Source organism: Rhinatrema bivittatum, chromosome 11 (assembly GCF_901001135.1).
Source record: "Rhinatrema bivittatum chromosome 11, aRhiBiv1.1, whole genome shotgun sequence".
Lineage (NCBI taxonomy): Eukaryota > Metazoa > Chordata > Amphibia > Gymnophiona > Rhinatrematidae > Rhinatrema > Rhinatrema bivittatum.
Genome location: NC_042625.1, coordinates 27,642,364 through 27,658,227, shown reverse-complemented (window position 1 = coordinate 27,658,227; position 15,864 = coordinate 27,642,364). Strand labels below are relative to the sequence as shown.

Sequence of the window (15,864 nt, the reverse complement as noted above, 5' to 3'; positions counted from 1 at the left end):
TGAAAGGGGAGAGAAGAACATGCATCTGAAGCAATTTTGCCCCAGAAGATAAACTGTTAAAGCAGCTTCCTTATAATCAATTGCTCTTAATTATAGATAGCTGTCTGAGTTCTTTGAAGGGTATCAACTAAGGGGCGACGAGAAGTTGGGGTAAAAGCAGATGGATAAGCATGAAGCTCACAGATGTTTGGTTTTGTTTTTGTGTTCCAACTGGTCTTTGGACAGGCTAAATATAGCACTTAAAAAAAATTTCCCTGCAAATCCATCAAACAGAATTTTTTTTGGCATCCATCAAGAAGTCTACAATGCAATTGAGGAACAACGTTGAAGAGTTCTGATCAAAGATAGCCTTGACAGCAAAAGTCCTACCCTTCCTAGGCACAGAAAACCTCCATGAGACATTGATGCTGGGTGTAAGCCTCAACCGTTATGATGTGATTGATAATAGCAGCAGTCTACACATTCGCTTTTCCTCAGATGTGTGCCAATAAATAAGCAACAGTGAAACGTTTGCCAGTGGAGAGATCGATAGCATATCAGTTGGCGGATTTAATGTAACTGACATGGATGCTTCTCGATTACAGCTTCATCATGATATGCTGTTGGATATCGCAAGGGAGCAGAAAGTTAAACTTTCATCTATTCAGGATGCAGTTGATCATATCAATTTGTACACAAAAGGAAACATCTGCAACAGTTACTACCAGAGCAGACAAAACAGATAAAAATCAGCCTTCCTGAGTTGTCATGTATATCAGCAAGGTCATTCCCATGCCTTCGGAGAATAAAGACGCATCTAGGGTCAAGCATGGGGTAAGCCAGGCTGAATGATAAGACAGTTCTACATCTACATGGACATTAAGTTCTACATCTACATGGACATGGACATCTACATGAACCTTAACATTATAGCTAATAAGTTCATCAGGCAGCACCAAACTGGAAAAAATACTTTCAGTGTGGATGATTTCTAGCTGTGCACAGACTGAACGTATTTCCTCTCATTGGTGCTCTCCGTAATTAGCTACTCTTCATTGCTTCCACTAGTTAGCTATAATAAATTTGTTTTAATTTATGTAACAATGTTTTTCTTGATGTTTATTCTGGATCTTGGGCTTCAATTTATAGTGAAAAAATGTTTATATTTTTAATATCACATGATCAATTGTTGATGAAGGGTAATACATTTCTGTACATTTTGGGTGAAAGATTATCAGTGAACTACTAGCTTTGCATTCTTTTCCCAAATTTACTAGAATTTATCTTAAATTTTGGATAGTTTTCATGACAAAATGGTTACTTTTTGTGATTATTGTTTTCATCTAGTTTTAATTAATTCAAACTAGCTGTAGGGGCTGGTACAGCAAGCAGGAAGAGTTAAAACCAATTGAAAAAAAAAATCACACCTTCCTTTAAACAAACATCAGATTAAGGAAAGCAGTTTAAACATTTGACATCTTTTAAATGGGAATCTGGCTCAGGACAGCAAGTTACAAACTGCAGTAATCAACTACCATCAAAACGTATCCTTATAATGCTTGAGAAAGGTGCAGTCATGGCTCCTGAGTAACTGCAAGGCCTAGTCCAGTTTCTATGTATGAAAATAGCACCCTTCTTGTAGGACACAGAAAGTCTATTGTGTAAAAATGTAATCAAGTGCAAAGAGAATTTATGGCCAAAAGCAATCGGCTCAACATTTTTATGATACATCCAGATGTAACATTCTGAACACAGAAGCCCAGCTATCCTGTAAATCAAAAGGGTTACCCCCTTTCAAAGCATGAGGTCCTCCGTCAGTTGGAAAACTCTTGTTCTTGAGGATTTCAGCTCCAGTCAACAAAGTAGAAATTACATTTACACTGCTGCCAAAATGATTCTGGCACACTTCCCCATTCAATAGAATAATGTTCAGTTGCCCACCTCTGTTTTTAACTTTTAATTTCTTGTTTCTGTTAGCCTTTTTGATTTAGTGGGTGGTGCAGATTTTTTGCCATTAGGTGGCATCGGTGGCTAGGAATGCATAGGTCAGCTGACCTGTCATGTGACATCACATTGGGAACATGGGTGCACTATTCCTTGGAGTTGCTGTTGTCACTGTACACAACAGCTGTTGCGCTGGAGGTGAACCCTTGGCCTGGGTCAGGATTGGTACGGCCCTCTGGTCAGACCCAGAGAGCGCCTGCCACCAGGAGGTGGAGCACACAAGGAGACAGAGGCAAGCTGGAGCTTCACCAATAACAGTCTGGGGTTTCCACAGGTTGAGCCCTTGAGTATCCGGACCACCTGGAATTAGGTGGGCCTCAGGTGGTCTCCCGAAGAGGTAGCGGAGGGGTGTGCCCACCACGAGCAAGGGTGTGCAGCTGATGCAGAGAGGATAGACCAGACCCGAACTGGAAGCTCCAGAGTCCTCAGGGAGGTAACAGTTCAGGAAGGCCCTTCGGGCGAGACAGGCAGCGCCTGTGGGTCTGGTCGGATGAAGGCCACGGATAGAATCCCAGCAGAATAGTCTGGTAGTCACAGAAGGCCAGAAGAGAGTGTCAGAGTGAAGTGCAAGGGTCAAAGCCAGGCCAGAAGTGGTCAGCCAAAGCAGGGATCAATACCAAGGTCAGACCGAGCATAGTCAAGGCAAGCAAGGGTCAGTTCCAGGCAGCAGACGAAGAGAGTAGTCAGGCAGGCAGTGGTCAGTTCCAGAGATCAGTCCAAGAAGGCACTACCTGAGTAAGGACACAGGAAGGAACACAGGGCGCAGGATCGCTGGAACTAGGAGACGCTGGAACAAGGAAATTCTGGAACACTGATAAGGCAAACTAGAACACCATGGTGTCGACCCAATTGCCAAGGCGAGGTCCTGGGGATAGGGCCTCGCTATTTATAGGAAGTTCATGTGACGTCACTGGGCGGCGGCTGAGTCAGTTTCCCGCGCTGGTCCCTTTAAAGGGAATGACGTCGGCCACGTGCGCGCCTAGGGACGGGGCCGAGGCGGCCGAAGAAGCGGAGCCCCGATGGCAGCTCCGCTGTGAGGCCTGCAGCGTGGAAGAAGCCAGAGAGGGTCGCGGTGAGCGTTGGGGACGCCGGGAGCTGGCAGCAAGACCGGAGCTAGTGGATGGCAGCGCAAGGTGAGCAGGCCCGGTCACATCACCCACGCGGCTGGGATGCGCAACAACAGCAAGCAGACATGATAGCATCCACAGTGGCAAATAGTTCATAGCGACTGACGTTTGAAAATGTAGAAAATAAATCAAACTAATACGTTTTTTAAAAGAATTTTAATGCAATTATTTGAAAAGATTTTACTAATGAACTTGAGTTTTTCTTTTTTTGTTTTGGAAGGTGCCAGACTGATAACACTGCTAGGTGAATTTTCAAAAGATGTGCACATAAAAATATAGCACATGTGCACGTAAAGTAGCATATATGGAAGTACATGCTATTTTAAAAACTTTAGCATATGCGAGTAAATCAGGGACACGAGTAAATCTACGCATCTAAAAAAGGGGTAGGCCGGGGTGTTCTGTGGAGGGGCCAACATTTATGCACATAGGTTGCTATTTTACAACCTGCCAAAGTGACGCACGGAAGTCTTTAACTTGTGTATATTTACTGCTGCTCAATATCTGGTGTAAGTGATCATAAACATCTTACAGTGAAAAATGACTGGGTATCGGGGGGTCTGGGTGGAATGGGATTTCTGGCTGAAAAGCCAGGAGGGTCTTCACGAGTTGCAGAGGGACTGGGCGAACGGGTACACTAATTGGTAAAACTGGTTATTTCATTGCCGCATGCATGTTATAAAATTCCTTTACGCGTGTAAAAGCTGACTTTGTCATAATAACACAAATAAAATCCATTCACATATCTCCTTGAAATTCAAAGTACAAATACGCAGGCATATCATTTGTGCACACTTATCTGGCTACGTTCTGGTTTATCCGGCTAAGTAGCGCCTTTGCCGCTACTTAGATGGACAAACGTGAACTTATCCAGACCAACGGCATTACTTATTTATTTATTTATTTTTTAAAATTTCTAGCTATCTTACATACCAGGATAAATTGGAAAAGTGCTACTTAACCAGACAAGTAACGCTGTTCAGACTTATCCGGCTAAGTGCCGTTACTTAGCCACATAAATTGAAACTTATCCGGATAAGTGCCACTACTTTTCTGGAGAAGTCTGAACTTGCCCGGCTTGTGATGTGGACATGTGCTCGTATTTTATAACCTGCGCATATCTTGTGCACGCAGGTTATAAATAACTGTAGCAAATTTGCATGCACCCATATACACACATATAAGGATGCACATCAACAGTTTTCAACGTTGGGGGGACAGCCCGACGTGCCTTGGGCTGTCCCCCCAAGTTACTACCTCCTTCTTATATGTAACTTTCGCCTCTTGTTAAATGGTTGATTAAGTTCTACCCCTTGTTACATGTAAACCGATTTGATTTGAATTTATTCACGAAGGTCGGTATAGAAAACGGTTAAATAAAATAAATAAATATAGGATGTATATGAAAGTGCTCCATTATCTACAGGAAGAGGCAGTGCTAAATTCCTTACATTGCACTGCCAGTAGGCCTTGACCCTGTTTTGGAGGAACCACCCCTAATAGTGAGAGGGCAGTTCAGTTTCTATGCCTGTGCTACCTCTGATCTCGGCTGAATCTATTAACCCGTGATACCAGTTAATGCCAAATTCAGCAGTGGTTTCTTAACATCATAGGCATCAGTCTCCTGGGCACAGGATGGAGACCACTGATGTCCTTCTGATGGCAGTGACTTTTGGTCACCCCTTGCCTGGGCTGGATTTGACTCAGTGAAAAGTCCTGTAACCCTGTGCTCATCCCCTGAGCTATCCAGCCTGCCCTCGCCACCTTTTTAAGGCATGTTTGAAGTTACATTATAAGTAGCAAAGTGTACTAGACAATTTCTTCGCCTTTAGTTCAAGCCACAATTTGAAGATAAAGCCTGCTGCTGTTGGCACTATTCCTGCCTGCTTGCATGACCACCGCTCGATGAGTCAATGTTATTAGCTACTTGTAAAAGAATATCAACTAACTTACAGTTGGGATCTTGCCATCATTTTCGGGACTGTTGCTGGACTTTGAAGCCTGCCTTTCCATAGAATTGAAGCTATTATAGGTGTCAAATATACTTGTATTTGTTTATTTGTTTTTATTCCTAGAGTCGGGCCCGTCACTGGCCTAACCAGTGCCTCGGGCGAATGTCCCCCTCCTAATTTCCTGCCTGCTACAAGGAAGGGGTGTGCCCCCTCTCCCAGCTTCTGTCCAGTTGTAGTAGGGCTGTCCACCCCCCCCCCCAAAATTCTGACACAGTCGTCTGGGACTCCCCTTTAATGTCGCGGCTGCACGACAGCATGAACCTTTAACTGCCACTATAGCAGCAGCAGCAGTCAGCACTAGCACCCTGCCTCTCCCTTCCCCCCTGAGCTTCGTGCCTTGGGCTGTCGCCCGTTGGGTTTGCCCCTTCTGACAGTCCTGCCTGGGGAGGGTGATTTTCAAATTCCCATGGGGAGCTTGCAGGCCCCACTGGTACTTTACAAGCTGATTTTTGCCCTTTGAAAACCCCACGGTGGCGGATGCCGCAGGGATTCTTAACCCCACGTACTTTGCAGGTAACTGCACCCAGCTCACCCTAACCCATCCCTCGGTATCACCCCTTTTCCATGCATAAGGGGTGATCAGTTTTCAAAGAGATTTGTTCCCATGGCTATCTGTGGAAGTCTCTTTGAAATCTGCCCCTTGTAATTGCAGGGATGTATGTTGGATTAAGTTCCTTCAACCTTATCTCAGAAGACTGCATTTTTGCATTTACATTAACCTGTTGATAAATGCAAATGGATTATTATTGCTAAGAATCTATGTAGACAGATTATCCCTGTCTCTTCAATATGGTTTAAACATCATTTGTCAATATAATAATAAAGACAGACACCAGAAAACTCCAGTAGGCATTGATTGTTGACACTGGTCCTCATTTACTAAGCATTTTTTCTCACAGACACAGAGTGGCAGAAAAGACCTACTGCTTGCTGGAGCGCATGAAATTAAATATGTACAAATGAACTATGAATTGTGCCCTTTTCAGCTTTGCAAATTTGCTATAACAGCGTGATAGTTCAGCTTGAAATGCCATCCTAGCAATTCTACAACTTACTGCATGCAAACTTTGTAAAAATGTGGATTTGAAATGTGTTGTAACCCTACAAGTAAAAACAAAAAAAAAGTACCTTTCCCCTTCCAGTGAGCTTGAGAAGCAAATCCAATGTGTCCGCCATATTTTCGATTGAACTCTGCCATCAGTGCTTTATAAGGGTTGCGAACCAATAGGACAGCGGCGTCAAAGGTCTCGATTTCTTTCATGCCACTCTCATGGGTTTTTATGCAAATCGTCCTGCCACTCCTCCAGTGATCTCTTTCACCTTTAAACCCTAAAAATAAATAAATACTCTGTTATTTGTAACGTCACATTCGGCATGATGACAAATCGACTGAAACAGAAAAGTTAGGCCATGGTATTGTTCTGCCTAACCTTTCTTGGGCTTCAGTAATGTTGTGTGGTTGCCACGTTAGTCTGCTTGGATACTCAGCCGCAAAAGTCAACAACAAGTTGCAGATGAGACCTTGTTGTTGGACTAAGTTGACAGTAGGCTTTGGGAGCTACGCTTCCTTCATCACGTCAATGCAAAACGAGCGAGAGATGACATCGCCCAAATATACAGTAAATCAAAGGTTGTCTTACAAAGGTGGTGTGGTGGTATTTTCAAAGCAGGTATGTTTGCAAAAGGGTGGTGAGGAAGGCGTGATGATGAGAGGGATGAGAGTAGACTTTATAGCTAAAGGAATTGGGTTTTTATGAAAATAAGCATCTGATTGTATTTTGCCTGCCCTCTGTCCAGATCTTTCCCCCTTTTCTTAGCATGACCAGGAAAAGGAAGATAAGGAGATGGAGGGAATGAAGAGGAAGCTAGAGATCTGTTTTCCTCTAGGTTTTACACAGCAGATGGAGAATCAGTTAGCAGTGCAGGACTACAGGCATGATATGCAGTAGAATGCCATTAACCTTCCTAGCCTCCTGTCCTCCCATACTCGCTAAGTTGTTGATTATGTTCACTTATTAGAGCAATTTATTTAACCTTCAGATTTCTGCTGAGGTAAAACATGAGTTAATGACCTGAAACATTTTATTCTGCTCGCTAAATGTCAAACCATATTTTTTGCCTTTCCTGGGGTTTCTGCTCATCTGACTGGTCCTATTAAATATCCAAACTGCTTTTTGATTAGCTACCATGTAACTATATTGTGCTGCAAGGATAATAAATTAGACTTCTTAAATTGATAAAATATATTTACTTGCAATGTCCTTCCCCTAGTTTGGATCCAATGTTCACAGACTATGTAGGTGGGCAGGGGAGGGAGCTGGCTGAAGGGAGTCTACAGTATTTCTGCTCGGGCTGCAACTCTGGGTCACTGTGAAAGGCAGAATAACCTATCAGGATATAAAAATAACTTTCCCAGTTTTGTGCAATATTAGCTTGTTTAAAAAAAGAAAAATAAAAAGTAAATAGTGTTTCTTTTCCTCCTTGACAATAAAAAAAAAATATCACAGTGCTTGGAGAGGAAAGCTTCATAAGCAGAACCAAAAGTGAAAATCCAAAAACCTCATAATACTTCCAGCCACACACAAACTTTCAGGAAGAAAATAAAATGCTAAAGCTAAACCAGAAAAGTAGTAAACCAAAATCAAAATTTTTCCTTTGCACACCACTATTGGGAAGTACAGCATCAATAACAAGATTCATATTAAAACAGCAAAACTTGCTACTAGTGGTGCCACAATTCTAGTCTGCTGCAAGAATGAAACTCTTACATTAGTAAAGGTGCAGCTCCTGTAGACCAAAATGGAGCAGAGAAGAATGGCCAACAGGAAGTTTTGATTGCTTTCAATTAGCAGAGGAAGAGTGCATTCTCCATCACATGCACGAAAATAAAAACTACCTTTCCAGGGTATACACAGTAACAAATGTATTTTCGGCCGGGACTTAGCCACTTTCTCAAGTCATTGGCCTGGCACTTTTCTTCTGCTGCCTCTTTTCAGCCTCAGCTAAAGGGAAACAGCCATCTTTAAAATTCTCTCCTCCTTCACTACAGGCTGAGGTTTAGCATTTAATATTGCACACTGTGCTGAATTTCAGTAATAACGAATTGAGTTTATTTGACTGTGGAACGCATGAGTGCAATGGTAGAAGATACCTTGCGTAGATACTTTACTGTGACAAGAAACCATACCATACTAACGCACCGTCAACTCATCTTCTCAGGCTTAGTTTGACTTTGCTTCCAGGTCATCCCTCACTGCCATGGCACACGAACAATGCTGAGGTGCCTTTCAAATGGATGAAGCTTTCCCTTTAACAAGCTCATCAAACCATCGTCTTCCTCCAGTGTTCTACAGTAATTAGTCTGAACTATAGTCGGACTTAATGGTAATATTTAGGGGGATCTGAGCATAGCTTTTCAGCCAATAAATTGTTTATAATTCTGGTAGAGTCACCTTTGTCTGCTCTTACATTATCCAGCCTTTGCTGCTGCTGTCCCCCCAGGATCCCTTGAAAAGAGTTATTTCTTGGTAAAATATTTACTCCGTAAATAATTTCTCCAGATGTCACCCAGAAAGGGAAGATAGATACTTACAGAATCTTTTGGCCCAAGGACTAGGCATACTGCGCAGTACAGCGAGCACTGAATGGGTTTTAACATATGTCCTCAGGAACTGACAGTTTAATATCATCTACAAAGCTACAGTACACCACGGGAGCTATAGCAACTTTGGCTCAGAAACATGCACTTGTATTTTACAAACTGACATTACTTGTTGAAAAAACAATCATCTTTTTAAAAAAAAGTTAAAAAGGAAAATATACTGGTGTAATATATTTTGGAAGGGATTGGAAAAGTACTGGTAGTACTTTGGGGATACATATGGTAGTGGGATAGATTTCACATCATTTACTGATGAGAGAGTTTGAGTCTAGCTAGAAATAAGGGTCAACTAACAACTTTTAGGTGAGACCTTTTTGTTGGACTATCTTAATGCATCAGTGATTTGCTTTTGAGAGATAGCAAAACAGAATGTGGACAAAGCTACGTGACCAGATAGAAAGCATCCTAGGATATTCAGGTAGGTCACAGGATTCTGGCAGCTCCACCAAAGGACCTGGCCTGTAGATTCCTGGAGATAGAGGGGTTTCCAGAAGACTGGGAAAAGACGGATGTCTCTCTTCTTAAAAGTGGTAACCAGGAGGAGGTTGGAAACTACAAGCAAGCTCGTCTAACCTCAGTGCTTGGAAAATTAACGGAGACTTTACTGAAGGAAAGGATAGTGAAGTATCTTGAATCCAGTTTTGTTGCATGAGCCAAAGTTGCAAGATTTAAACAGAAGGAACGTTGTGTCAAAAAATCAAAGACATTCTTTTGATTGGATGACTACTTTTTGGAATCTGTCAGGTACTTGTGACCTGGACTGGCCATTGTCAGAAACAGGATGTTGGGCTTAATGGACCTTGGTCTGACAAAGCATAGCATTTCTTATGTGACCAGAGAATTAGATCAGGGAATGTAGATTAGATTTAGTATAATTAGAATTCAGCAAAGTGCCCTGCATAGCAAGTTCATAAATAAAATGAGCAGTCTGAGTGTGGGACCCAAGGTGGTGGGCTGGTTTAGAAATGGGTTGAGTGATAGACAACAGAGGGTACTGACAAATAGAGTTCACGCTGAAGAAAAAAAGATGATTAGTGGCGTGCTCAGGGATTTTGTCCTGGGTCCGGTTCTGTTCGATATTTTCATGAGCAACATTAATAGGTAAAGTTTGTCTTTTGAAGATGACACTTAGGAGCCTATGCTCTAAAACTTACCATGCAGTTAACACACTATTATTTTAGCATGCTATGCTCTAACGGCCGAATTTTTAAAACCTGGCGCGCACTAATACCGGGAGATATGCATTTGGCCGGGCCGCGTGCATGCCGAGCGCATTTTCAGAGCGGCCAGGCCACGCGTGCATCTCCCAGTATGTGCGGAAGAGCTGGGTTTCTGAAGAGGTGGACAAGGGGCAGAGACTGGGTGGGGCAGGGATGAGGCAGGGGCCGGCTGGGAAAGCGCCATTAGGCGCTGTCTCGGTGGAGCGCGTGTCGGCAGCCGGCCAGTGCGCGGAACTTACTTGTGAGAGCAGGTAAGTTCTGAAATAAAAAAAAAAAGGATATGGGGGGGTGGGGGGGGGGTTAGGGGTTGGGGCGGAGAGGGGAAAAGGGAGGAAGGATAGTTAGGAGGTTAGGGAACTGGGGAAGGCCCGATTGCATTGCCGCATGCTTTTAAATAAAATCCCCCCTTGCGCGCGTGAGTGGGCACCCATGCGCACGTTCACGCGCTGATATAAAATCGGGCACACGCGTGCGCAAGTATTGGATTTTACAACATGCACGCGGCGATGCGCGCGTGTTACAAAATCGGTGCGTCCATGAGTGCACGCTGGGAACTGCACACCATGGAAGCCCGCACGTACTTTTTAAAACTTTCCCCTAAGTCTAGTATTCATGCTAACCAATTCCCCACAAACCCTTGTGGGTATGTGCCAAGTTTAAAGGTGAATTTTAAAGGCCTGGTGTGCACCAAAATTAGGAGATGCACGCTTAAATCGGGCTCACTCATGCCCACCACATTTTAAAAGCCACCCAGATGCGCGTGGATCTCCCGTTGCAAGAACATCTCACTTGATTTCAAAAGGGGGCAAGGTGTGGGCATGATCTGGGTGGGGCGTGGGCATTTCAGGGTGTGACCAAGAGATGTGCGCAGAAATACTTAGTGCCCTGGCACGTGCCCAGGGCCACTGCCACATAACTTTCCTTCTGCTATGGAGGAGGTGTAAGTTGTGAAAATAAATCAATCTATTTCTGCTGGGTTTAAAGGGTCTGGGGTAACTGGGGAGAGTGCAGGGTGATTTGGAGTACCTAGCTGCTATTATCTGGGCGAACTGGTGGGCAAAGTGGTGAAACCAGCAATGGTGTGGATGCGTGCCCGTTTTATAAAATACCTTGATTTATGTGCTAGAATAAGGATTTGCATGCCTAGGCGCGTGCCCACTTATAATTGGGTGCACAGGTGCATGCGGCCTGACTATTTTATCATGTGCGCACATAAATGTGTGCAAGTTATAAAATGGCCGCATTTCTGGGCGTGCACCAAAGTGCACCCGTGCCCTGCTTAGAAAGTTACGGGTGTGTACCCGTATGTAGATTAGGCTGCAGTGTAGCTGAATGAGCCTTTAGTGGGGGCATGAAAAATAGGTAAGGGCTAAAAGTTAATACCTCAAAATCCCCTGGGCTACCTGTGGCCCAGTGTGAAAGGGTCCAATAGTAGTGGGAGATTTCATACCCCGACAAGGAATGGCAACTCCCCTTCCCCTGGATCAGGCTTGCTAAAGAGACTTCCTTTAGAGGGCGCATAAAATTTAACATATTCCAAGTTAAGTGAGCTTTCAGCATGCACCATAAAAAAAAAAAGTAAATTTTACTGCACAGGCCCCTAAAATCTTCAACAGAGATGGGGACCCCCTGATGGCGTAGACAGAATGAGAAATGATCTAAGAAAACTTGAAGAGGGTCACATAAGTTTCAGTGCAAAAAAAAAGTACAGAATTAGGCATTTGGGAGTGCAGTAATTCCTGGGATTAGGACACGATACGGAGTGAGAGGTGATCGTATCTGATGATCTCAAGGTAACAAAACAGTGCAGCAATGCAGTGGCCAGAGCTGGAAGGATGCTAGGGTGGATAGCAAGAGGCCTAACTAGAAGAAGACATTGCCACAGTGCAGAAAGGCCAGCCACCTTAAGTGGTGTGCGTATCTCCAAAAGGATAAAGAGAGAGTAGAGGTGCTCCTGAAAAGAGTTATCACAGTGGTAGTGTCTGCACCTAAACCCCTATCAGATGACTTAAGGATCTAACGTACACTCTGGAGGAAAGGAGAGAAGGGGATATGATAGAGACATTCAGATATCTAAGTTAAAAACACAGGAAGTTCAAGATAAGGATGTGTATTTGTTTTGAAATGGCATGACAAATGCAACATATCGGGCTGTTTCATTTTGTGTTGTTTCAAAGCTAAAGTTAAAAAAACCAAATACTGATTAAAAAATCAGTTTTATTTTCTTTTCATTTTCCATTTTGAGCGTCCAGTTTGAAAATTTGCAAACTGTGCACTGAAAAACGGAAAACAAAAATAATAATAATAACAATACAAAAAAAAATCCTGTCTTCTCCCGAAATGAAAGTAATTGGTAGGCACACCCCTATCTTAAGAACAAAAGGTTATGTTATAAAGTTCCAGAAGTAACATCAGCAATCATTTTTTCACAGAATGCGAAGAAGAGGGCAGAGGCATAAACGGAGGGACTCTAACTTTAAAACGAACATGCGGGCGCCCATACACAGGGATTTTAAATAGTGCATGCAACTGTGCGCTCATGATTTAAAATACGCCTACTAAGCACATGTGTGCTAATTTTAAGCAGTTACTCGAGAAAACGTACTTCACGAATCTTCCTTTAACGGCCGCAGGAAAGCAGATCTTAAAACATGCTCACATGAAGGACATTCCCAGTTTTACCAATTAGTCCACCAGTTTCTCCAGCCTCTCTCGAGGTCATCCAGACCCCTCTGGTTCTTCAGCCTGCAATCCCCCCAGGTTACCCGTAACCCTCACCCAGTCGTTTTAGTCCAAAAAAGAGATTTCTGCAGACTTACACTTCATCAGGATCAGAAGTAAACATGCACGGCTAACAGCTCGCTGCACACTGTAGCTGTCAGATTGAAAATGCGGATTTACACATGCAGATGTTGGGCTTGCCCTGGAACGCCCTCGAAATGCCCGAACTTCTCCCCTTTTCCCCATGCTTGGGTTGCCTGCATACACGCAGATATATGCGCATACTTGGGCTATTTTAAAATACGAGACGCTCGTGCCTGGCCCAAATAATTGCATATTATGGTATTATCATAAGAGCTCTTTCTCACACCACATCCTTTGGATCACTGAAAAGAGATATATATCTTGTGGCTTCACTTTTTCAGCAATAATTTACTTTAATCCTTCATTATAAGTCTTCATCTTACCGCATGCCATCTCACAGAACCCTTGCAAGAGCTCTTGCCAACTAACTCGATGTAACATTGCATATGAAGTGAGGCAGGCAATCTTGCATTCCAGTGAACCAAATATGATAGAATAACATTTGCCCTATCATATACTAAATGCTTTGATGCAGTTCTTTCCATTTTAAAATGTGCTTTTTATATATGTCATGTTGGACATCTCATGAATGTTAAGAAAAAAAGCAGAAGACATTGGAAAGAATATGAGAGTAATAATGATCCGTCTATATCCTACAGTTGTCATTCAGATGATCAGAATAGCTCACTAGCACACTGCACTGCTGCTCTTAAGCCAGTGGTGACCACCATTCTGAACTTGAAAGGTCACTGCATAATTATTAACTTTTCTAATGTTATTGAGGCGCTTAACAGTGACTTTGTCAGCAGCTAGAACTGCCCTCTGCAGCTGGCACTATTGTTGTGGTGAACCACATCACTATGATGGATGTATTGTTTGGAAAATGGGAACTGCAGAGATTGTTGAGAGAGAGAGAAGTGTTAAGGAAGATGTGCAGGGACTGGTGTTAAACCAGACAGATTCGGTCAGGGCCTTTCTATCAGAGTCATTGAATGTAAAATGCAGGCATGATTAAGTTTCACATTTGCAGTAACAGATTTCTAGTAAACTGAAATGGTCCTGAAGGAAAGTGGATTTTCTTGCATGGTATTGTGTTTTGTTTTGTTTTATCAAAACAATAAAATAATTGTCCAAAGAAGATATGCATGAACTTTCATGACCACATAGGTCTCTTCTTCAGACACAGGCACTATTCAAAACATAAAAAATGGCGGCAGATAAGGCACATCTAATCAGCCCAATTTCATTCCTGGTGCCTGCCGTAGACCCCAGTGCACATCTGGCTTTCCCTTCCTTTCTGGCAACTAGGAATCTTCTGTGCTTATCCCATTTTTAAAAAATTCTCTTAGGAGTGGATTTTAAAAGTGGTGTTAACATTAAAAGGCCCATTTGTTTTTTTTCAGATAATGTTGGTACACATACATTGGCTTTTTTTTTTTTTTTTTTTTTACAGTTGAGGAATTCTGAGAATGCTGTAGGGTTCCAGTCACAGGAAAAAATTCGAAATCGCTGTTAATTGATAATTAGACAGGGAGGTGAGTTATCATACTGAAAGGAGCGGTGTGTACAGCTATCTTTCAGGAGCTGAATAAGACAACAAATAGATTTCTGAATAGACCCACACCTTTATTGTAGAGAGACCCGTCAAAGTAATAGCTTCCAGTGTAGAAACCGGTAGCCAATTCAATGAGATGGCGAGCCCAGGTATTTCCGGCCCCAGGAAAACTTGCCAGCCCAACAATCTGCTTCGAACGAGTTGGCAAGAACCTTCTGTCCATACACCGGTTATCTGGAAAGAGAACAAAGGGAAGGTAAATTTAAAAAATAAAAAAAATGTTTTCACATCTCTTAATGTAGTAGATCAAAACAGATTGATACAAGAAAAATACTATTACAAATAATAAAGGTAAAAAAGAGTTATGTAAGAAGGTAAGACTTGCTTTATAGGGTCAGACCAAACATCCAACAAGCCCAGTAACCCGTTTCCAACGGTGGCCAAGCCAGGTCTCAAGTACCTGGCAGGATCCCAAGGGATGGATAGATTCCAAGCTACTTATCCCAGGAATAAATGAGTTTAATTATAGAGCTCAATGAAGAATGAGTTGGGCGCTATGTGTGCATCCTGGGTACGGTGGAGCAAAATAAAAACAAAGGTTAGGGGTAGGGTAAAAAGCCATAAATCAATTTTCTTGCTCAGTTTAAGAAAGGGAAAACATTCACAGAAAAAACGAATGTGACACTGAAACTCTTGTACAACAAGCATAGTAGAGCTCCATCCCTAAACTGAACACCTATGAGGAAACTAACCCGCTGCAATCTTCTGCAGAAGCTTACACCTACGTTTTGCTTCCTCTTCCAGAAGCTGGGGAGGTACCTGTACCGGAGAAGGTTTTCATGGGTAATGATTCAGATGGACTGAATCAAATCATGGTGAACCTAGAAGATGTGGTAGACCTGATTGACAAACTGAAGAGTAGTAAATCACCTGGACCAGATGTATACACTCCAAGAGTTCTGAAGGAACTAAAAAATGAAATTTCAGACCTATTAGTAAAAATTTGTAACCTATCATTAAAATCATCCATTGTACCTGAAGACTGGAGGATAGCTAATGTAACCCCAATATTTAAAAAGGGCTCCAGGGGCGATCCGGGAAACTACAGACCGGTTAGTCTGACTTCAGTGCCAGGAAAAATAGTGGAAAGTGTTCTAAACATCTAAATCATAGAACATATAGAAAGACATGGTTTAATGGAACAAAGTCAGCATGGCTTCACCCAAGGCAAGTCTTGCCTCACAAATCTGCTTCACTTTTTTGAAGGAGTTAATAAACATGTGGCTAGAGGTGAACCGGTAGATCTAGTGTACTTGGATTTTCAGAAGGCGTTTGACAAAGTTCCTCATGAGAGGCTTCTAGGAAAAGTAAAAAGTCATGGGATAGGTGGTGATGTCCTTTCATTGATTACAAACTGGCTAAAAGACAGGAAACAGAGTAGGATTAAATGGACAATTTTCTCAGTGGAAGGGAGTGGGCAATGGAGTGGCTCAGGGATCTG

General features: G+C 42.7%; 1 protein-coding gene and 1 long non-coding RNA gene across 3 annotated transcripts in view; one reads left to right on the top strand and one right to left on the bottom strand.

Moving 5' to 3' along the window:
- WSCD2 (WSC domain containing 2) overlaps positions 1-15,864 on the bottom strand; it is a 386,410-nt gene that overhangs the window by 43,237 nt on the left and 327,309 nt on the right. For both annotated transcript variants that reach the window (XM_029571384.1, XM_029571385.1), the window contains exons 7-8: positions 14,433-14,597; positions 6,251-6,451 (exon numbers count right to left, since the gene is read on the bottom strand). In XM_029571384.1, coding sequence (XP_029427244.1) covers positions 6,251-6,451; positions 14,433-14,597 — 366 coding nt within the window. The remainder of the gene's footprint in view (positions 1-6,250; positions 6,452-14,432; positions 14,598-15,864) is intronic.
- The window catches only part of LOC115073165, a 423,208-nt gene that overhangs the window by 125,413 nt on the left and 281,931 nt on the right, over positions 1-15,864 (top strand). The gene's annotated exons all lie outside the window — the stretch shown is intronic.